A 22,242-nucleotide genomic window follows, 5' to 3' on the forward strand; every position below is an offset into this window, starting at 1 on the left:
AACGCAAACAGGGGGAGTGGGAGAGGGAGTAGCTGGCTTCTGATGAGCAAGGAGCCCGATGCAGGGCTCGATCCCAGGACTCTGGGATCACGACCTGAGCCAAAGGTACCCAGGAGCCTCCCCCCCGATTTTTTAAAAAGATTTTATTTCTTTATTAGAGTACAAGTTGGGGGCAAAGGGAGAGAGAGGGAGAAGCTGATTCCCCAGTAAACAGAGAGCCCGATGTGGGGCTTGATCCCAGGACTCTGAGATTATGACCTGAGCTGAAGGCAGATGCTTAGCCAACTGAGACAGCCAGGTGCCCCAACTTACTTTTGTAATCTATAGATTTGCCTAATCTGGACATTGTGTGTAAATGCAATCATGCAATAAGTGTTCTTTTGTGACTGCCTTCTTGCATTTAGCATGTTTTCAGTGTTCATCCATGTGGTTCACATGTATCCAGGCTTCATTTCTTTTTGTAGGTGAGTAATTTTCCATTGTATGGATATAGGATGTTATGCTTACTCATCAGGTGAGGGGGTTCATTGAGTGTGAAGACTGAAGTAAAAAATTCTTAGGCAAATTATCATAAAGAAGATGACCTTTTGGGGCGCCTGGGTGGCTCAGTGGGTTAAAGCCTCTGCCTTCAGCTCAGGTCATGATCTCAGGGTCCTGGGATCGAGCCCCACATCGGGCTCTCTGCTGGGCAGGGAGCCTGTTTCCTCCTCTCTCTCTCTCTCTCTGCCTGCCTCTCTGCCTGCTTGTGATTTCTCTCTCTGTGTGTCAAATAAATAAAATCTTTAAAAAAAAAAAGAAAAAAAAAGAAGATGACCTTTTAAATTAGAAAGAAGGGAAGAAAAGGCTGTTTTGAACAAATTTCCTTGTAAAGATTTAGAATAGTGGTCCTAGTGGATGATAGATTTTTAGGTTAGATATAACCGTAAGTTATTTTTTGTAAATTATTTTTTCTTGTAACTTATTTTATAAACTTATTTTATAATCCTTTTAGATAACAGAACTACATTGTTCTTATAGAATCTTTAGTAATTGGCATTTTCTTTTTTTTACAGGAAACTCTGAGTACATTGGAATATGCTCATAGAGCAAAGAACATACTAAATAAGCCTGAAGTTAACCAGAAACTCACCAAAAGAGCTCTTATTAAGGTAATTGTGGATTTTGTGGAGGAATGTATTGTTTGACAAATGTAAAAATAAGGACCTGAAATAGATAATTGTTAAGATTTATTTAATTGCCTGTGGTAAGGCATTTCATCTAATGATTTTAATTAACTACCTAATATATTAAAATGTTTTTTCTAATGCTAATATGGTGACTTTACCAGCTCTATCAAGCCAGCAAAATTTGCAATTATTTACATTTACAAAATTTATTTATTTCTAGCTTTAAGGTACAATCACCATACATTAATGTGGTATTATTACCACACATTAGGGTATAATTTCCATAACACTCCTCCATTGTAAGCCTATACTGCAGTGATGTTTAGTACATTTATAGAGTTGTGCAACATCACTACAGTCTACTTTGGACATTTCTGTCACTGTAAAGTTCCCCTTTACCCCTTTGCAAACAATCAACAACTGATACACTTTTTGTTTGTAGATTTGCCCTTTCCAGCCATTTCTTAAATGGAATCATGCAATATTTGATCTTTTGCATCTGGCTTCTTTCACTTAGCATAACACTGGGGCTTCATCTATGTTGTCGCATGTATCAATAGACTATTTTGCTGAATGATATTCCATTAAATGGATAATAACACATTGTGTTTATCCATTCATCAGCCAATGGAAATTTGGATCATTTCCCATAGTGCTGCTATGAATATTAGCATATAAGTCTTTGTGTTGATGTATTTGCAGTCCTTTTAGGTAGATATTTAGAAGTTTAATTTCTGTGTTGCACAGGAAGTTTATGTTTAACTTTTTAAGAAACTGTTTTCCAAAGTGGCTGTACCACTTTAAATTTTCATTAGCAGCAAATGAGTGAGGGTTGCAGTTTCTCCACATCCTCCCCAACACATGTTATAGTCTGTCTTTTTAATGTTAGCCATTCTAATAAGGGTATGATTTTACCCTCAGCATGGTTTTAATTAGCATTCCCTTAGTGAATAATGATAATAAGCATCTTTTTGTACGCTTACTATCCATTTGTATATCTTTTTTGTGAAAGGTCTATGCAAATTCTTTTTTTTTTTTTTTTAAAGATTTTATTTATTTATTTGACAGACAGAGATCACAAGTAGGCAGAGAGGCAGGCAGAGAGAGAGGAAAGGAAGCAGGCTCCCTGCCGAGCAGAGAGCCTGATGTGGGGCTCGATCCCAGGAGCCTGGGATCACAACCTGAGCTGAAGGCAGAGGCCTTAACCCACTGAGCCACCCAGGCACCCCTCTATGCAAATTCTTTGCCCAATTTTTAGTTGGTTAAGTTTTTTTTTTTTTTTAAGATTTTATTTATCAGTTAAAGAACTGCCAAGCTATTTTCCAGAGTGGCTGTATCAGTTTATATTCCCGCTAGCAATGTAAGAGTGATCTAGTTATTCCACATATTCACCAGCATTTGGTATTATAGCTATTTTTATTTTAGTTGTTCTGATGAGAATAAGAGGAGCTAAATATCTCACTGTGTTTTTTTGGATTTTTTAAAAAAGATTTTATTTATTTAGTTGAGAGAGAGAATGAAAGAGAGAGCATGAGACAAGGGAGGGTGAGAGGGAGAAGCAGACTCCCTCCTGAGCAGGGAGCCCAACATGGGACTCAGTCCTGGGACCAGTCAGGATCATGACCTGAGCCAAAGGCGCTTGCTTAACCAACTGAGCCACCCAGGCACTCTGTCAATGTGGTTTTAACTTGCATTTCTCTAATGGCTAGTCTTTTCATGTGCTTATTTGGTATTTGCATATCCTCTTTGGTGAAAAGTCTGTTCCTGTCTTTAGGCCCATTTTCTAATAGGGTTTTTAATTTTTTTTTTTTTTTAAAGATTTTATTTATTTGACACAGAGAGAGAGATCACAAATAGCAGAGAGGCAGGCAGAGGGAGGGGGAAGCAGGCTCCCTGCTGAGCAGAGAGCCTGACGTGGGACTCGATCCTGAGATCATGACCTTAGCTGAAGGCAGAGGCTTAACCCACTGAGCCACCCAGGCGCCCGGGGTTTTAATTTTTTTATTTAAAAAAATTTGGGGGGCACTAGGGAGGCTAAGTTGGTTAAGGATCTAACTCTTGATTTTGGCTCAGATCATGAATTCTGTCACTGGGATTGAGACTCATGTAGTACTGCTTGTCTCCCTTTCCCTCTGGGCGCTCTCTCTCTGTCTTTGTCTCTCAAATAAATAAACAAATCTTTAAAAAAATTGCGGGGAGCCATCCGGGTGGCTCAGTTGGTTGGCCATTTGACGTAATTTTGGCTCAGATCATGATCCCAGTCTCAGGGTCATGAGATTGAGCCCTGCATCAGGCTCAGAGCTGGGTGTAGAGCCTATTTAAGATCTTTCTTTCTCTTTCCCTCTGCCTCCTGCCTTAAAAAAAAGAATATATATCTATATATAAATATATATATTTAAATAAATATATATATATTTTAAAGTAATTTCCACCCAACGTGGGGCTTGAACCCGCAACCCAAAGATCAAGAATCACATGCTCCTTTGGCTGAGCCAACCAGGCTCCTTACTAATTGGTTTTTAAAAATTATTGTGGCTTTGAAAGTTCTTAGTTCTCTGTCACTAATATGGTTTATATTAATTTTCTCCCAGTCTGTAGTTCATCTTCTTTATATGGCCTTTTATTTTTATTTATTTATTTATTTAATATTAATAATATTAATATTATATTATATAATAATATTAATAAATATTAATTTATTAATAAAATAAATATTTTATTTATTTATATGACAGAGAGATCGCAAGTAGGCAGAGAGGTAGGTAGAGAGAGAGAGGAGGAAGGAGGTTCCCCGCTGAGCAGAGAGCCCGATTCCTCCCCAAATGAATGAAAAAAAAAGTTAAATGCTAAATTGATACCTACAATGTTCTTCTTGTGTAGGAATACACAGAAGAGATAGAGCGACTGAAACGAGATCTTGCTGCAGCCCGTGAGAAAAATGGGGTATACATTTCTGAAGAAAATTTTAGGTAAGACCTTGACTATGGAAATTAATTTCCAAGAATAATAATTTTCTGCTAACAAGGTGTTTGAAATAAAATTTACTTTTGTGACAGTAACTAAGATTTTGTATCTAGTGCTTCCTATAAATGCTCCTTTTTCTGATATTAACAAGTAGTTATCAGTTAAAAAATTTTTATGTATATAACTTTAATTTTTAGATAACTATAGATTCACATGAGGTTGCAAGGAAAATACAAAGAGGGCCCATGTATTTTTCACTTGTTTTCCCCATTCATTACCTCTCACATAACTTTAGTAAAACATCAGTGGTGGTGTGTGTTGGGGTATGTACTGGGGTATGCGTGCAGGAGGTAGGAGGTATAATTGCTTTGTATATATACTTTAACTCACTTATCCAATTTTAGTCCCTGACTCCTCCCCTTCTTTCTGTGATACCAGATGCCTTCAAGTCCCAAGCCTCTCCTGGATTCTGTGGGTCCTATTTATCCTCCATATTCCTGGTTATAGACACTTAGTTTGTATCCCTCCCCATCTCTATTTTATGTGAATTATGACAAAGGACTATTTGTCAGCTTTGTAGCTTCTTAAATTTTATACATACACATGCTTTTTTCCCTCATAAGAAGGGATTCTCAGTTTCAAAATGGAGGTCACAAGAAGAATATTCCATTTATAAAACAAGGACAAGGATACATTAGTTTTTTGTAATTTGTGTTCATTGCTTATTGACACTTAGGCATCATTATTATAGTGATAAATGGTAGAGATGATGTGTAACTGCCACAGTTTTGTTAGAATGAGTCTTAAGGGAATTAAGAAGAAATATTAACTGTTAAATTCATATTAAACTTTATTTTAGAGCCATGAGTGGAAAACTAACTGTTCAAGAAGAACAGATTGTAGAATTGATTGAAAAAATTGGCGCAGTTGAAGAGGAGCTAAGTAGGGTAAGCATTTAAAACAGTATTGAATGAAGGGCGCCTGGGTGGCTCAGTCGTTGGGCATCTACCTTCCGCTCAGGTCATGATCCCAGTGTCCTGGGATTGAGCCCCACGTCAGGCTCCCTACTTGGCAGGATGCCTGCTGTCCCTCTCTTAGACCTCCTGCTTGTGTTCCCTCTCTGGCTGTATGTCTCTGTCAAGTAAATAAATAAAATCTTTTAAAAATTCTAAAAAAATAGTATTGAATGAAAAAACAAAACAGTATTGTGTGTTATATGAAAAGCAAATATTAAGAAAATTTGAGAACTTGAGGGACATGATTTTTTTTTTAAATATTTTTTTAATTTATTTTGATTTTTAAAGATTTTTTTTGAAATTATTTATTTATTTATCTATCTATTTATTTTTAAAAAGATTATTTATTTATTTATTTATTTGACAGAGAGAGAGAGAGAGAGATCACAAGTAGGCAGAGAGAAAGGAGGAAGCAGGCTCCCTGCTAAGCAGAGAGCCCGATGCGGGGCTCGATCCCAGGACCCTGGGATCATGACCTGAGCCGAAGGCAGAGGCTTAACCCACTGAGCCACCCAGGCGCCCCTGAAACTTTTTATTTTTAAGTGATGTCTACACCCAAGGTGGGGCTTAGACTTAACACCCTTGAAAACCCTGAGATAGGGAGTCTCAGGCTCTAGTGACTGAGCCAGCCAGGCACCAACATCATTTTTTTTTTTTTTTTTTTTTTTTTTTTTTTACATTTTTACATTCTTTTGATTTGTACTAAGTCTTTAAAATACCGTGTGTGCTTTATCTGTATATCTCAGTTCAGACAAGCCAGTTTTTTTTTTTGTTTGTTTGTTTTTTGTTTTTTGTTGTTGTTTTTTTGTTTTTTAAATAGACTTCATACTCAATGTGGGGTTTGAACTCACAACCCTGAGAACAAGAGTGGCATGCCCTACTAACTGAGCCAGCCAGGCGCCTCTCCTGCCAATATTTTTTGTTTAAGATTTTTTTTTCTTGCTGATTCATACTAAAATTAAGTCGTATCATAATTTTACTGTCTCTTTTGACACATTAAGGCAGCATTATAAGAAATGAACTGAATCGTGTGGTTTTACTGTTAAGCTAAATAATGAATGCTGAGACATATTCATTACTGTGTGTAGCAGATGTTAGGGGAAGCCAGATGTTGAATAAGGTGGAGAGACATGACCATTCTGTGTCACCCTCATGTTGTCAGTGTTGAAAGGAAACTGAAGGGCTAACGCCACTACCCTAGACCTGTTATTTAATCTCAAAGTTTTTAATGAGGTTACAGGAAGAGACCAGATACCATATAAAATGTGCTAACCTATCTCGTAACTTGTTACAACTTGTCACAACTTTTGCATGGAAATGATTTGTTTGATTCTTCTTCTGTTATTTTATGAACTAGCCAGATGTTTCACCAACCAGTTCAGCATTTTGTAATTCTTAAAAAAATGTTTAAAAATAATGAATACTGTTACCCTGAAAAAATAAAAAATTTTTAAAAAAATAAAAAATAAATAAAATAAGTAAGTAAAAAAAAATGTTTAAATGTTATATTTAGGTTACAGAGTTGTTTATGGACAATAAAAATGAACTTGACCAGTGTAAATCTGACCTGCAAAATAAGACACAGGAACTTGAAACCACTCAAAAACATTTACAAGAAACTAAATTACAGCTTGTTGAAGAAGAGTATATTACATCAGCTTTGGAAAGTACTGAGGAGAAACTTCATGATGCTGCCAGCAGGGTTTGTCTTTTGTTTTGATTTGCACTTGCATTAAAGAAATTAGAGAATGGATAGAAGTAACTTTCCTTTGCTTAAGCGTTAACTGTGAAATTCCATTTATCCACCCCAAATGATATTTCTGCCAATTTAAAGAACGTTATTTTACTATTTTACCTGAATTTTCCTCACTAGAGTTTCCAACTTAAGAAAAAAAAGTGCCTAAAGTTTTGTAAATAGAAAATGATTTTAATGTACTTTGGGGACATTGAGAACAATGATGCAATACTTTCCCCTTTAGTCATGATTGGAACTAATCAGTCCTACAGAATTTAGCACCTTCTAGTGATGAGAGATGTTGAAAGAATTATTAGGTGCATGTTAGAGGAAATAGTAACACATAATAGAAGAATTTGTGAGGAAGCATAATTAATATATTAGGTTGGCAAAATCCCTTTCCTTGCCAAGATTGCTAGATGAGAGGAAATTCCTGGGCAACTGGATAAATTAGCATGAATTAAAAAATGTGTTCTGATACAACATTTAAAACTTATTAGTTCTCATGAGGAGAAATCCTTAGGTAGCATAGATATTTTCATTAGAAAATATTTTTATCATAACCATCTTATCAATATTTTTAAAAATCACATATAGTTGCTTACTACAGTTGAAGAAACTACAAAAGACGTATCTGGTCTCCATTCCAAACTGGATCGTAAGAAGGCAATTGATCAGCACAATGCAGAAGCTCAGGATATTTTTGGCAAAAACCTGAATAGTCTGTTTAGTAGTATGGAAGAATTAATTAAGGATAGCAGCTCAAAACAGAAGGCCGTGCTGGAAGCTCACAAGACTTTGTTTGGTAAGTTCAAGCATTTCTAATTATTCTAGTCTGAGACTAATTTCAAAACTCACCATTTAATATTTTAGAACACTGAGGTGTCCATCATGTTACTAGTCCCCTCCAATGCATACACTTTCTGTTCAGACTATGGATTAATGCTTTTACTGCCTTTGAATTAAAACAAATCTTAGTTGGGTTTTTTCTTCTTTTTCCTGTTTTCTATAAAGCAAATTTTAACCATACCCATTGTTATCTTCATTTAGGAAAAAAACCTTTTTTTTTTTTAAAGATTTTATTTATTTATTTGAGAGAGCAGGAGCAAGCACAAGCAGGTGGCAGGGCAAAGGGAGAGGGAGAAGCAGACTCACTGCTGAGCAGGGAGTCTGACGCAGGGCTCAATCCTAGGAAGGCAGAGGCTTAACCAGTTGAACCACCTAGGCGCCCAGGGAAAAAACTTTTTATTTTATTTTATTTTATTTATTTATTTGACAAAGATCATAAGTAGGCAGAGAGGCAGGCAGAGAGAGCGGGGCGGGGGTGGGGGTGGGGAAGCAAGCTCCCTGCAGAGCAGAGAGCCCGATTTGGGGCTTGATCCCAGGAACCTGGGATCATGACCTGAGCCGAAGGCAGAGGCTTTATTTAACCCAGTGAGCCACCCAGGCGCCCGGGAAAAAACTCTTTTTTCAGTATTAGGGGTTTTTTGTTTTTGTTTTTATTTTTTAAGATTTTATTTATTTGACAGAGATCGCAAGTAGGTGGAGAGGCAGGCAGAGAGAGGAGGAAGCAGGCTCCCTGCCCAGCAGAGAGCCTGATTGATACGGGACTCGATCCCAGGACCCTGAGATCATGACCTGAGCCAAAGGCAGAGGCTTAACCCACTGAGCCACCCAGACACCCCTAAGTATTAGGTTTTTTTGTTGTTGTTGTTTTGTTTTTGTTTTTTTTAAAGGTTTTATTTATTTGACTGACAGAGATCACAATTAGGCAGAGAAGCAGGCAGAGAGAGAGGGGGAAGCAAGCTCCCCACCGAGCTGAGAGCCCAATGCGGGGCTCAATCCCAGAACCCTGGGATCATGACCTGAGCCGAAGGCAGAGGCTTTAACCCACTGAGCCACCCAGGCGCCCCAAGTATTAGTTTTTTAGTATGAAAGTATTATCTTCACTATAGAAGATACAGAATGTAAAAATTTGTAAAAATCATCTAGAGTCTAGTCGCTCTAAGCCAACCACTCTAAGTTTGGCTTATTGATTTTTATAACCTCTTTTACCTGTATAATACTGTAATTACTTGTAGCTGGAGATCACAATGATTCTTGGTTTACTGCGAACATAGTGATGAGTCTAATAAACTTGTAGAATACTCTAGAATATAAACAATTTATATTCGAAATATTTCCTAGTTGATGTAATGAACCAATTATTTTAAGCTTGTTATTATAAATTTTCACAAGGATATAATTTTCTCAACCTCTTTAGAGTACTTCTAACTGTATTAATATATTTATGTCAACATTTGTATCTTTTTTCTTTTTGGTATAGGTAACCTGCTGTCTTCCAGTTTCTCTGCATTAGACACAATTACTACAACAGCACTTGGATCTCTCACATCTGTTCCAGAAAATGTGTCTATACGTGTTTCTCAGATTTCTAATATGATATTAAAAGAACAATCATTAGCAGCAGAAAGTAAAACTGTACTTCAGACATTGATTGTTAGTAAATCAAAGTATTTTTCAAGTGTTACTTTGATAAGCCTTTGAAAACAATGTTAACTGCTCTTTCATTTTAAGCTTTACAGACAGTTATAAATACCACTTTAAGAGTAGACTCATATATATTTTTTAAGGTTTTATTTATTTGAGAGTGAGCTAGAGAGCATGAGCTGGGTGAAGGGCAGAGGGAGAAGCAGACTCCCTGCTGAGTGGGGAGCCCTATGCGGGGCTCAGTCTTGAGACTCTGGGATCATGACCTGAGCCAAAGGCAGACGCTTAACAGACTAAGCCACCTAGGCACCCCCCAGATTTGTATTTTTAAAAGCAAATCTCCGCTTTTTTTTTTTCCAGAAAGATTAACTTCCAAGTGCCAACCAACCTTTGAAACCCTTTTCACTTAAACCTTGTAACATTAAGAACAGGAGTTAACAAGCCTAATAACTAGAAAGGGCAGTTTTGGCACCACTAGATGAATTCGGGGGACCCATCAGTTGTTAGTTGGCTTAGAAATTGGTAAATTTCCTTTTCCTCAAGGGTTCTGGATTGGTTATGTTGATGTTACAGTTGACCCAACCAGGGGGGATGTTAGATGGTTGATTTTAAAGTAACAGTAATACAGAAAAATGCAAGAAAAAGAACTGCTAGAATTCTAGGAACACATATGACAATTTATGGGGCCAGATCTGTGTGATCAAGCCCTTAACTGTAAAGCCTTTTTTCATAGTTCTATAGAAGCCACTCATCCAATTACACTAGTATTACCTCCTTCATAGCTGATTTGAATAATACTCTTTATTTTGTAATTGTATGATTTGCCTAGGAAGTCCTTGACCATATTTCTTGTTTTCTTCTTTAGGTAGGCTCTCTGCCTCCCCTTTTGATTCTAACAATATCTGTTGAACATTTTCCAAGTAAATAACTACAAGTATTAGTTGACACTACCGGGATTCAGTCCTTACATCACACTGTTTGATAGATTTCTTCATTCACCCAAGTTTGACGAAGCTAAAAGATGCTCAGTTGGTACTTTCAGGAAATTGATTCATGCACTAAATGCAAGACTGTATTTATTGGTGTCTTCCTACCAAGTTATATGCCACCTTGGAAACACTGCTGGAGTCTGATGATTGCGAGATGACTGCTGCTCCCACAGCATGAGTTGAAATGATGATAGCTTTTCTTTCCAAAAGAGTACCAGTTGCCTTTTCCTTTCACTCTTCATTAATTGTTTCTATTATAGTTCCTCACCCTGCCCAAGTGAAGGGAACGTAAGGTTGGAGTTTTTTCCTTTTTTGTGAAAATTACCTATCTTAAAAAAAAAAAAATGCCCAATCTATATTCTCAACTTCGTATATACCTTGACAAGAACAAGAACCTTGACAAGTTCTTCAGATACAATAGGATATAAGTCACCAGGTCTTCAAAGTTAAATACCTCCAGCTCAAAACCTACCTTTGAAGGCTATTCAGTCTCAGCCTTTTTGACTAGTAACTTAAACTTATTGAAATTTATTTTGTTAAAATGTATTTGTGCAGTTTTTAAAAAAATTTCCTTTATTTGCAATGCTGAAATCTTATCAAATGATTGTCATTTTCCCCTCTTCTGAATTATTTGGACTTCTATTCCATTAGACTGTTATGAGTTTATCATGCACTACATGACCATTTTCTTAATTACTGTAAGTAGGATTAAGTAACTTAAGATGAATATAAATTCTAGAAACAAATAAGCTCTATAAGCTATAAAGATTAGAGAATGGAAACTTAGTATTTCACTATACATGTGTTAACAAAGTATTTAAGATAATGTCATTTAACCAGCCACACTTATGGAAGGGAAAATATTCTTTTTAACCAGGATGTACTTAAGACTGACCTTCTAACTTCACTGGAAACAGTTTTATCCCCTGCGATGACATCTATACTGAAAATAAACAATCAACTAAAGCATATTTTCAAGACTTCATTGACAGTGGCCAGTAAGGTAACAAATACTATGTTCTTAATTTCTCAAAATCAAGTTGTTTAAGAAAGGAATTCTAACTATCTGTGGCCACATCTGTATACATGCAAAAGCCATGGGTTGTGAGTTGGGAGGAAATAAGATGCTTGCTGCCATTGATGTGATCAACAGAATCATGGCTAAGAAAAATGGGAGAATGATCTTCACAATAATTGTGCATTTATGTAGGAGCATATATAGCATGCTGTCATGGATAGGGGGAGATGGGCATATTTATGTATACATGCATATGTCTGCACATCTGCCTAAATATGCATAAAATATCTCTGGAAGTGTTTAAAAATGATAGCAGTGGTCTCTTGAAGGTGAGAGTGGAACTGGGGTCCCAGCAGCTGGAAAGGCAAGACTTTACATACTGTTTTTTAGCTTGTATGTGTTCCATTTTGTATGTGTTCTGTTTCATATGTGTTCAACAAAAAAGAGGTTTTTTAATTAAAAGAAACCTTTTCCTTCAAAGATAGAAGATCAGAAAAAGGAAATGGATGGCTTTCTCAGTACACTGTGTAACAATCTACACGAATTACAAGAAAATACAGTTTCTTCCTTGGCTGAATCTCGGAAGCTATGTGAAAACTTAACTGAAGACCTGAAGACAATTAAAAAAATCCATTCACAGGTATCTCATTTAGGTGATTTGGGGAGCATAAAAAGGAAGTTTTATAATCTTTTTTTTTTTAAAGATTTTATTTATTTATTATACAGAGATCACAAGTAGGCACAGAGGCAGACAGAGAGAGGGGGAAGCAGGCTCCCTGCTGAGCAGAGAGCCCGATGCGGGACTTGATCCCAGGACCCTGGGATCACGACCTGAGCTGAAGGCAGAGGCTTTAACCCACTGAGCTACCCAGGCGCCCCTGGAAATTTTATAATCTTTAACTTGATAATCCCTGTTAGGTAATCTGAATGCTGTAAAACTAATTTAGAAACCTGAAGATATCATAGCCACTCTTGCTTATAACAATAATTAATAAAAAATACTTAAGAATGCTTTTCTTGACCAGTTAATATTTTAGGATTTGCTACCTTTAGAACCCTATGCTAAAGATCTGTAAGACAAATGAGGGGCGCTTGGGTGGCTCAGTCTGTTAAGCGTTCAGCTCTGGATTTCAGCTCAAGTCATGATCTCAGGGTTGTGTGATTGAGTCTGCATCAAGCCGCACACTCAGGGGAATCTGCTTGAGATTCTCTGCCTCTCCCTCCCCCTCCACACCTCCTCCTGCTCACACACACTCTCACTCTCAAATAAACAATAAGTAAAATCTTTAAAAAAAAATAAAAAGACCAACAAGATTATCCTTTCATCACACCAGGATGAAGCTAGAGAAACATACCTTTGGGGGTGCAATTAGAAGTATTTACAATGAATATGTATCTACAGTATAATTTGATAAATTGTTTTTTTTCTAGGGTAACATGGATAGTTATTTTCTTTCATAAACTATCCTGTTACTATTTCTGTATCATTGATGTCAGACATCTGAATTGTAGCAAATTAATACAATTTTTTTTTTGAGAGAGAGCAGGAGAGAGTTCATGGTTGCTCGTGGTGGGGGGAAGGGCAGAGGCAGAGGGAGACAGAGAGAATCTTAAGAGGCTCCACACTGGGCTCCATGCGGGGTTCAATCTTATGACCCTGAAATCGTGACCTGTGCGCTGAAACCAAGAGTTGGACACTTAACTGACTGAGCCACCGAGGCACCCCAATTAATATGATTCTCAGTTTTTATTAATTCTAAATGTAATTTATGACTTACCTTCCTCCATGTAAGCTGTTCCTCACTGCATGCATTAGGCTTTAAACCAAAACCAAACCTCCAAACTAGGTAAGTCATAATCTGTAAGATGACATATATGGAAAATAACACCTGGTATTCCTAAGGCCTGAATAATGAGTGTGTAAAATTTTAATAAACGAGGCTAATTATTACATGACAGAACTCTTTGGTCAATAAAACTATTGACATGATTTAGTGAGTAATAGAGTTTTCTTTTTCTTTGGAAGTAAGGGAGAGGGATTTCATATCCACGTCATCCAAAATGAAAAAGGAAACAAATCCAAGATTTTTAGGCAAGAGTTAAAGCAGGTTTGAAGTCAGAGTATTCGTTTCCCTAATTGATAAGCATGAAACTTTTTGGAGAAAAGATTAACATCACATTAGTAAAAATAATAGTTAACATTTCCTGAGTCCCTCAGTATGTGCTTATTCCTGTCATCAGTGTAGATACACATGCTATTACTAGCATAGTTTTCTCATGAGGAAACCAAGGCCTCGAAAGCATGTGAGAGTGTTTAGATCCTCTGAGAGTCGTCGTGGTGAGTATAGTGCCTGAAAGGCATCCCCTTTTGAGTGGCTCTGTTTCTAGAATATATTCTTGCAATTTGAAATTGTAGCAGTTTCTCATCCCTTGCATCAACCCTTCCTTATCTTTTCAGGTATATATTCTAAGGTAGATCAGCTTTTTATATATGAGCTGTTTTGAAATGTTTAAAACTGATAAGCAGCTGTTTAAAAACAAGTAAAACACCTGTGATCCAGAAAATATTTTTAACATGAATGATTTGACTTCCCTGGCTTTATGGAAGTTAAATTTATTAAGTGAGCTGTTTCTCAGGTTTTCTAGAACTTGAAGTCAGCACTAACAAAGCAGTTATGTAAAACTCTGAACACCTACCTACATGTAGGTAAATCGGATATACCTGCATTTTCCTCTACTTTGAGACTATAAAAATACTAACAGACATTATTTGTAAGCAGTCTTGGATATGTACTGTCAGCTGATGTGTATTTTAGAGATGTTGGTCAACTAATGGACTGAACAGTGAACAAGAATGCTGGGTGTGTGTTCAGCACTTCCGTGGCCTTTAGTGTAACTGCTTTATTTTGTAAGTTTAAATCCCTATCATGTTGTGTGCCTTAGAAGAACTTGTTTTTAAAGATGCCTAGTACGAGCAAAGGTAAAATTAGATTTTATTAATATGACCTAGCTAAATGCTGTAAAATGTTTTAAGTAATGAATACTATTTTTGGACTGCTTGGCCCATCAGATTATTAGTATTTTTCTTTCATAGTAGTGTTATCAGTTAAGAAGCAGCTGGTGCTGTATCCTTGTCAGAGTGGTTCTTACAGCATAAGGGGACATTGTGGTGTATTTGCTTAGTATTGAGGTACACTGAAAGTAATTTGTTACTAATTGATAGTTGAAGTAGCAAAGTTTGCTAATTGTTTACTTTTTTTTTTTTTAATTGTTTACTTTTTGAAAAATTCCAATCATATTATCCTTTTAATATCAGTTACATAGCTTTCCTCTATGGGTGAGAAGTGAAATTAAAGTTCTCTTGTCAAGAATTTGTATAATTCTCAGCTATGACTTCTATATCTTTCTTACAGGAACTTTGCCAGTTAATCAATCTTTGGACAGAGAGATTCTGTGCCTTGGAGGAAAAGTGTGAAAACATCCAGAAACCACTAGGTAGCATCCAAGAAAATACAGAACAGTAAGCAGTTTTTAGTTCTCTTTAACTTTTCTCCTGCCTGAAGTTATTTCAGAATAGAAGGTTTCAAACAGTACAAATACTATCAACTCAGTTTCTCTTTTAACATTTTATTATGTTTGCTTTCTCATTCTCATTCCCTTTCTCTCTTCCCAGCCCCCTCTAATATTTTATGTCTAGGTATCTTTTTTGAACTAGCTGTGTATACATTGCAGACATAATGTTCACTTTCCCTTAAATACTTCAGTCTGTATTTCCTAAAAATAAGGATAATCTCTTATATTACTATAATTATTATAAATCAGAAAATCAGTATTGGTAACTCCTGTTATCTAGTATTACAGACCCGATTCAAATTTTGTCAGTTATCTCACTGATGTTCTTTATAGGAAAAGAAAGAAATTGTCCTCCTGCTCTAGGATTTAATCTAGGATCACACATTGCATTTGGTTGTCATGTCTCTTGAATCTCCTTTAATCTGGAGTAGTTTCATAGTGTTTGTCTTTTATGACCTTTCGTTTTCAACTGCATAGAATATTTTTTTAGTACAGTGTCCCTCAGTTGGGATTGACCTTCGTGATTAATTGGAATTTCTCTGTAGCTTCTTTCAAGATATTTTTCTTTGCCCTTAGTTTTTGGAGGTTTGATTATATTGTGTCGTCTTACATATTTCTTTGAGGTTATCCTATTTGGATTTACTCAGCTTTTTGAATCTGTACACTTATGTCACCAGTTGTGGAAATTTTCATCCATTATTTGAATGTTTTTCAGCTCCATATTCTTTCTCCTCTGCTTCTAGGGTTTTGATGACACCAATGTTAGATCTTTTATTGTGGTTCCATAGGTCTCTGAGGCTATAGATAGTTTATTTTCTCTTTGTTGTTCAGATTGAGTAAAAAAAAAATTTTTTTTTAAAGATTTTATTTATTTATTGGACAGAGAGAGAGAGATCACAAGTAGGCAGAGAGGCAGGCAGAGAGAGAGGAGGAAGCAGGCCCCCCGCTGAGCAGAGAGCCCGACGCGGGGCCCGATCCCAGCACCCGGGGACCACGACCCGAGCCGAAGGCAGAGGCCCAACCCACTGAGCCACCCAGGCGCCCCTAAAAAAAATTTTTTTTAAAGATTTTATTTATTTATTTGAGAGAGAAAGTGAGAGAGAGCATGAGAGGGGAGAAGGTCAGAGGGAGAAGCAGACTCCTCGCAGAGCTGGGAACCCGATGCAGGACTCGATCCCAGGACTCTGGGATCATGACCTGAGCTGAAGGCAGTGGCTTAACCAGCTGAGCCACCCAGGCGCCCCTCAGATTGAGGGCATTTTATGAACTGTCTTCGTGTTCCTTTGTCATCTTTAACCTACTGTAGAACCCATTCAAAGAGGTATTTTATATATTTCAGTTATTGGGTTTTTCAGTTTTATAATTTTCATTTCGTTCTTTTTTTCATCTCTTCTGTTTCTTTGCTAAGGTTTTATTTTTTCCAAAAGTGTTTTAATTGTTGACTGAAAAAATTTTTTTTCCACTGAAACATTTTTATATGGCTGCTTTAAAATCCTTGACAGATTATTCCAGCATCGGAATTATCTCAGTGTTGGCACCTGTTGTCTTGTCTCATTCAAGTTGTGATTTTCTGGAATGGTTTTGACTGTATCTTGAACATTTCGGTTATGTTAGGAGATTCAGAATCCAACTTAAATCTTTTTTGGCAGGCATTCACTTTTGTTTAAGTTTAATATGAAGGTCCTGGCCCAGTTGTGTGAGCTTTGGTTCCAAAGACAGTTTTGTTTTCAGAGCCCTTGCATTCTGATAGGTATTGTTTGGTGCTACCCATATGAAAAAGTTTGTATTTTGCTTTTGATGGATGAAATGTTCTATATAGGTCAGTTAAGTCTAGTTGATTGATAGTGTCATTTGTGCCATCTGTAGCCTTACTGAGTTTCTTTCTTTTTTTTTTTTTTTTTAAGATTTTATTTATTTATTTGACAGAGAGGGAGAGATCACAAGCAGGCAGAGAAGCAGGTGGGGTGGGGGGGCCCGATGTGGGGCTTGATCTCAGGACCCTGAGATTATGACATGAGCGGTAGGCAGAGGCTTAACCCACTGAGCCACCCAGGCATCCCTTTACTGAATTTCTGCCCAATTGTTCTATCAAGTATTAAGAGAGGGGTGTTGAAATCTCTGGTTATAATTTTAGATTTGTTTGTTTCTCATCAGTTTTATCAGTTTTAGCTGCATATATGTGATGCTCTATTGTTAGATGCATACACATTTAAGGTTGATATGTCTTAGAGAACTGACTGCTTTACCAGCATGTAATGTCCCATTTTATCCCTGATAATCTTCCTTGTCCTGAAGTCTACTTTGTCTGAAACTAATATAAGTACTTAGCTTTTCTTTGATTGCTATTTACATGTAATGTATTCCCATCCTTTCACTTTTGGCCTGCGTCTTTATATCTTTATATTTAAAATGCATTTCTTGCAGATATCACCTTGCTTTTTCATCATATTTAGCAATGTACCTCTTTTAACTGGTACATTTTCATTTAAAGTATTGGTATAGTTGAATTAAAATCTACCATGATGCTGTTTTCTATTTGTTGCCTATTCTGTGCTTTGTTTCCTTTATTCCTTTCCTAATTAAGTTGAGTGTTTTTATGTTTTCATTTTATCTCTTCCATTGATTTATCATTTATACCTTTTTTTAAAAAGATTTTATTTATCTATTTGACAGAGATCACAAGTAGGCAGAGAAGCAGGCAGAGAGAGGAGGAAGCAGAGCAGAGAGCCCGATGCGGGGCTCGATCCCAAGACCCTGGGATCATGACCCGAGCCAAAGGCAGAGGCTTTAACCTGCTGAGCCACCCAGGCGCCCCAGTATACTATTTTTTTTTTTTAAGAGAGAGTGCAAATGAGAGTGGTGGTGGAGGGTGGGGGTGGGCAGAGGGAGAGAATCCTAAGCAGGCTCTGAGATCATGACCTGAGCTGAAATCAAGAGTTAGACGCTTTACCGACTGAGCTACCAAGGCAAGTTTTATTGTTTATACTTTTAAATTACCATTTTTAAAGTAGTTTTTCTAGAATTAATGATACACATTTTTAAATAATGTTAATACACTTCTAAGTAATTTGCTGTTTCATGTGTGATAAAAGGAACTTATAACAATATGTTCCCAATTTCTTCCTCCTGTCTTTTATGCATTGTTTTCATATATTTTGCTTTTGCATATGCTGTATACACCCAAGGCATTGTTACTCTGATCGCTTTATTTCTTTTTTTTTTTTTTTTTAAGATTTTATTTATTTATTTGACAGACAGATCACAAATAGGCAGCAGAGAGGCAGGCAGAGAGAGAGAGAAGGAAGTAGGCTTCCCGCCTAGCAGAGAGCCCAATGCAGGGCCCGGTCCCAGGACCCTGGGATCATGATCTGAGTGAAAGGTAGAGGCTTTAACCACTGAGCCACCCAGGCACCCCTTTATTTCCTTTTTTGAAGTGGCTACTAGAATTTTTTTTTTTGCTACTAGAAATTTTTTAATTATGTGGCTCATATTATATTCTATTGAATAGTGCTATTCTAGAATTCTAGCTATCACCTCTTTTACTACCTAACTCCCATCATTGGTTTTCCAGTTCTGTTGTTGATCCTATTCATTATACCATGCCCCATTCTGAACTCTTTTTTCTAGACTCTGAGTCCAGAAAGCATTTCCCCACTTTTTTTCCTAGTGTCTAGACTTAAGGATTTCTGGCCTTTTCAATAGCTCTGAAGGGAATACTAGAATAGGATTGAAATGGCCGCGGAACTATGATACACTCTTTTTAAGCTCTCTGCAATCCATTTTCCCTATCTTCCTGACATTTATTGCCTGTACCAGTGGTTTCCAAAGTGTGGTCCAGGGACTGTGTAAAAGAATCAGCCAGGTGTAGGGCCCAGGAATCTAGGGGAGGTTAATATATACTGAAGTTCGAGACCCACTCACTGCCTGTGGCACTTATTGTCATGGATGGTAGTCACTCATGAATAAATTCCATCTTCCTACTAGGTTGTGATTCCTTAAGGGACTAGATTTATGTTGATAGTCTCCAAGTTTTTCACTTGAATTTCTTTTTCTTTTTCAATCATTTCCATTTAACCTGCAGCTGAACTTCGGTTTTCAACCTGTTTGCTTCCTCATTTGGTTTCCTCACATGGTGTACCATCTAGTGGTAATAGAGGGTAACTTTCATTCACCAAAGTTCAACTCTGAAGTCTTCAGAGGACTTTACTTTTCTTTCAGGGTTATGTGTACTATGTGCACTAGGTGTATAGTTTGTCACACCCCAATATAATCTTCTTTATTAGTAGAAAGCTTTATAGTTGACTTTGTTTTATAATATTTATAATTTTTACCATTTATTTAAGGTCATAGGCAAGGTAAAACTGCTGAAGAACAGAATGACAGACTGATTGTGGACAGTTTAGGGACTAGACTAGAGACTGCAGGTGATGCCCTTAAGTAACATAATCTAGTAGGAGGAATAAAACACATGGCAGATTTTTTTTTTTTTTTTTTTAAGATTTTATTTATTTATTTGACAGATCACAAGCAGGCAGAGAGGCAGGCAGAGAGAGAGGAGGAAGCAGGCTCCCCTAGAGAGCAGAGAGCCCGATGCGGGGCTCGATCCCAGGACTCTGAGATCATGACCTGAGCCGAAGGCAGTGGCTTAACCCACTGAGCCACCCAGGCGCCCCCACATGGCAGATTTTATTTTAGTAACTGTATAGTCATTAAGAGGTACAAAGTAAAGCTTCATATCTGGAGGAGAGCTGGGAAAGGTTTTAGGAGAAAAGACATTTCCAAAGGTCATTTAATGACAGATATGATGTCACTCTGCTATGAAGAGACACTGACCAAAGCATCCATTCTCAACATAGAAGAGTCATTAAGAACATGGGCTCTAGAGCCAGACTGCCTGGGTTCAAATACACCATTTTTGAACTGGGTGATCTTGGGCAAGTTACAGGCCTTTTGAGTCTAAGTTTTCTGTTTTAACAATGTTCTCTTTTTCTATAGGAAATCTAAGGATATAATCAGCAAAACAACCTCTTATAATACACAATTTTGTGCTGATTGTGATGGCTTGTCACAGGAACTCAGACACTTTAACCAAGAAGGTACAAAATTGGTTGAAGAGTCTGTGCAACACTGTGATAAACTTGGTAACAGCCTTGAAGTAGTATCTCAAGAGACTGAACAGAGATGTGAGGCCCTGAACACAAGCACGCTTTCTTTTTCTGAACAGTGGGTATCTTGTTTAAATAAAAGGGAAGAAGAACTTCAGAACTTATTGAAGGTAATAACTTTGTAATTGGAACCTACTTTGGAGAGAATAGTGATCATCAGAAAATTAAATATTCTTGGCTAAGAATTGGTTTCAAAACAGATGATGTTTTAAATCATGAATTAAAATTTTAAGCATAATAGTTAGTATTACATGATTTAGTTTATGTACCTGTCTCCTAGAGTTTGAAATTATTTAACTCCTGTGTCTGATCTGTCCTGTATCCTTGGTTTTTGACTTGTTAGTTCTTTCAGTTAATTGCACCCTGTTTTTTTGAATATAATTCAAACCTGTTACTGCTTTAAATATTTAGGATATTGCTCTTATTGCTTAAAGGATACTTGATAGGTTTGTGTGTTTGCTTGATCTGAACACTTGCATGAGCCCTTTGTGGCTTGGTTTTTCTCTCTGTGCTATAAAAGGGTTTTACTAATATTCTCAGGAACTAGGTAAAAGAATATAAGGTTTTTAAAAAAGTAAGTATTTTAAGCTGTACATAAGCTATTATTTTACCAAAAGGAACCAAGGTTAATGGAGAAATAGCTGATTTCAGGTTGAAACAGGAAATTATACCAGATAAGCCTAGAGGTCCTGTCATACTAAAAAGTAAGAGAGCTATTAAAGATTAGTGGGATTGTATCAAAAAAACATAGGAGCCCCTGATGACATTCCTTTGTTTAAAGATGGTATAATTTGAGTATCAAAAGGAATAATTGCTATAATAGATTAAAATCTATTAAATATATTAAAGCTTATGAATTCATAAAAATTTCATAGGTCTTTTTTGGATCATGTTAGGGAAGCAGTGCAGTATTTTGAAAACTGGTAAATAAAGGGAAACAGTTGAGCAACCATGTGTCTTTGCCAAAAGAATTCTATCATGGTTTAGCAGGATAGTGGATGAAGAAAAGTGTTTCATAGAAGAATCCCAACTGATGCAGAAGAAATGAAAGAATTTGAAAACCACCATTTGCAATCCTAGTGAGATAACCCCCATGGACATTAGTTACTGTCCAAATCATTTGATAAAAACTGATGGAGAATTTTTATTTTATTTTTTCAAGTTTTTTGAGTTTTTGTTTTTGTTTTTGTTTTTTGTAATCTCTACACCCAACATGGGGCTCAAGCTCATGACCCTGAGATCAAGAGTCTCATGCTCTTCTGACTGAGAAGGCAGGCACCCCTTGATCGTGAGCTTTATAATTAATAGGGTGATGACATGGAAACTCACTAATTAATCTTTTTTTTCTTTCTTTTCTTTTTAAAAATTTTATTTATTTTTTTAAGTAAACTCTACTCCCATCCCTGAATCACACACCTGAGATCAAGAGCTGCATGCTCTACCAACTGAGCCAGCCAGGTGCCTCAACTGATTAATCTTTTTTTTTTTTTAAGATTTTATTTATTTGACCGAGAGAGACAGAGAGCACAAGCAGGGGAGTGGCAGGCAAGGGGAGAGGGAGAAGCAGGCTCCTTGCTAATGTGGGAGCCCGATGTGGGGCTCGATCCTAGGAATGTGGGATCATGACCTGAGCCAAAGGCAGCCGCTTAACCGATTGAACCACCAGGGTGCCCCCAATGGATTAATCTTAACATGAGAGACGGAATCGGGCATATGTGCTTTTAGCATCACCTACAAAATATTCTTGCCAAACAATTAAAAAAGTACGAGGAAAGGTATCCTATGTTAAAAGAGAGTTAAGACCAGAGGGTCTTAAGACCTAGTTTGTCTGGGATGGTCCTTGTTTACATCTATTGTTTGGAGGTAATTGTTATTAAGAAGGGCCCTTTTTACTCTGAAAAGTATCCCAGTTTAGGTGATAAATTATATGGTCATCTACTTAAGACAGATCAACCAAATCTAATGATAAATTTAAACAAATTGTGAAAAACATTTGAGATAATTGGTAAAATTTGCATGCTGACTAGACATTTGATAAAAAGAAATCAGTGCTAAGTTTTTTAGATGTGAGAGTGGTCTTAAAAAAGCTCTTAACTCTTAGAGATGTATGCTGAAGTAAGTGGATG

General features: G+C 36.8%; 1 protein-coding gene across 2 annotated transcripts in view; it reads left to right on the forward strand.

The window, feature by feature from the left end:
* The window catches only part of LOC111145164 (kinesin family member 11), a 43,813-nt gene that overhangs the window by 14,911 nt on the left and 6,660 nt on the right, over nucleotides 1-22,242 (forward strand). For both annotated transcript variants that reach the window (XM_022499865.1, XM_022499866.1), the window contains exons 9-18: nucleotides 1,053-1,148; nucleotides 4,047-4,135; nucleotides 4,990-5,077; nucleotides 6,660-6,848; nucleotides 7,479-7,686; nucleotides 9,208-9,380; nucleotides 11,238-11,363; nucleotides 11,860-12,018; nucleotides 14,792-14,898; nucleotides 19,947-20,226. In XM_022499865.1, the coding sequence (XP_022355573.1) occupies nucleotides 1,053-1,148; nucleotides 4,047-4,135; nucleotides 4,990-5,077; nucleotides 6,660-6,848; nucleotides 7,479-7,686; nucleotides 9,208-9,380; nucleotides 11,238-11,363; nucleotides 11,860-12,018; nucleotides 14,792-14,898; nucleotides 19,947-20,226 (1,515 nt within the window). The remainder of the gene's footprint in view (nucleotides 1-1,052; nucleotides 1,149-4,046; nucleotides 4,136-4,989; nucleotides 5,078-6,659; nucleotides 6,849-7,478; nucleotides 7,687-9,207; nucleotides 9,381-11,237; nucleotides 11,364-11,859; nucleotides 12,019-14,791; nucleotides 14,899-19,946; nucleotides 20,227-22,242) is intronic.

This window comes from Enhydra lutris, unplaced genomic scaffold (genome assembly GCF_002288905.1).
Source record: "Enhydra lutris kenyoni isolate GAN:26980312 unplaced genomic scaffold, ASM228890v2 scaffoldscaffold12, whole genome shotgun sequence".
NCBI lineage: Eukaryota > Metazoa > Chordata > Mammalia > Carnivora > Mustelidae > Enhydra > Enhydra lutris.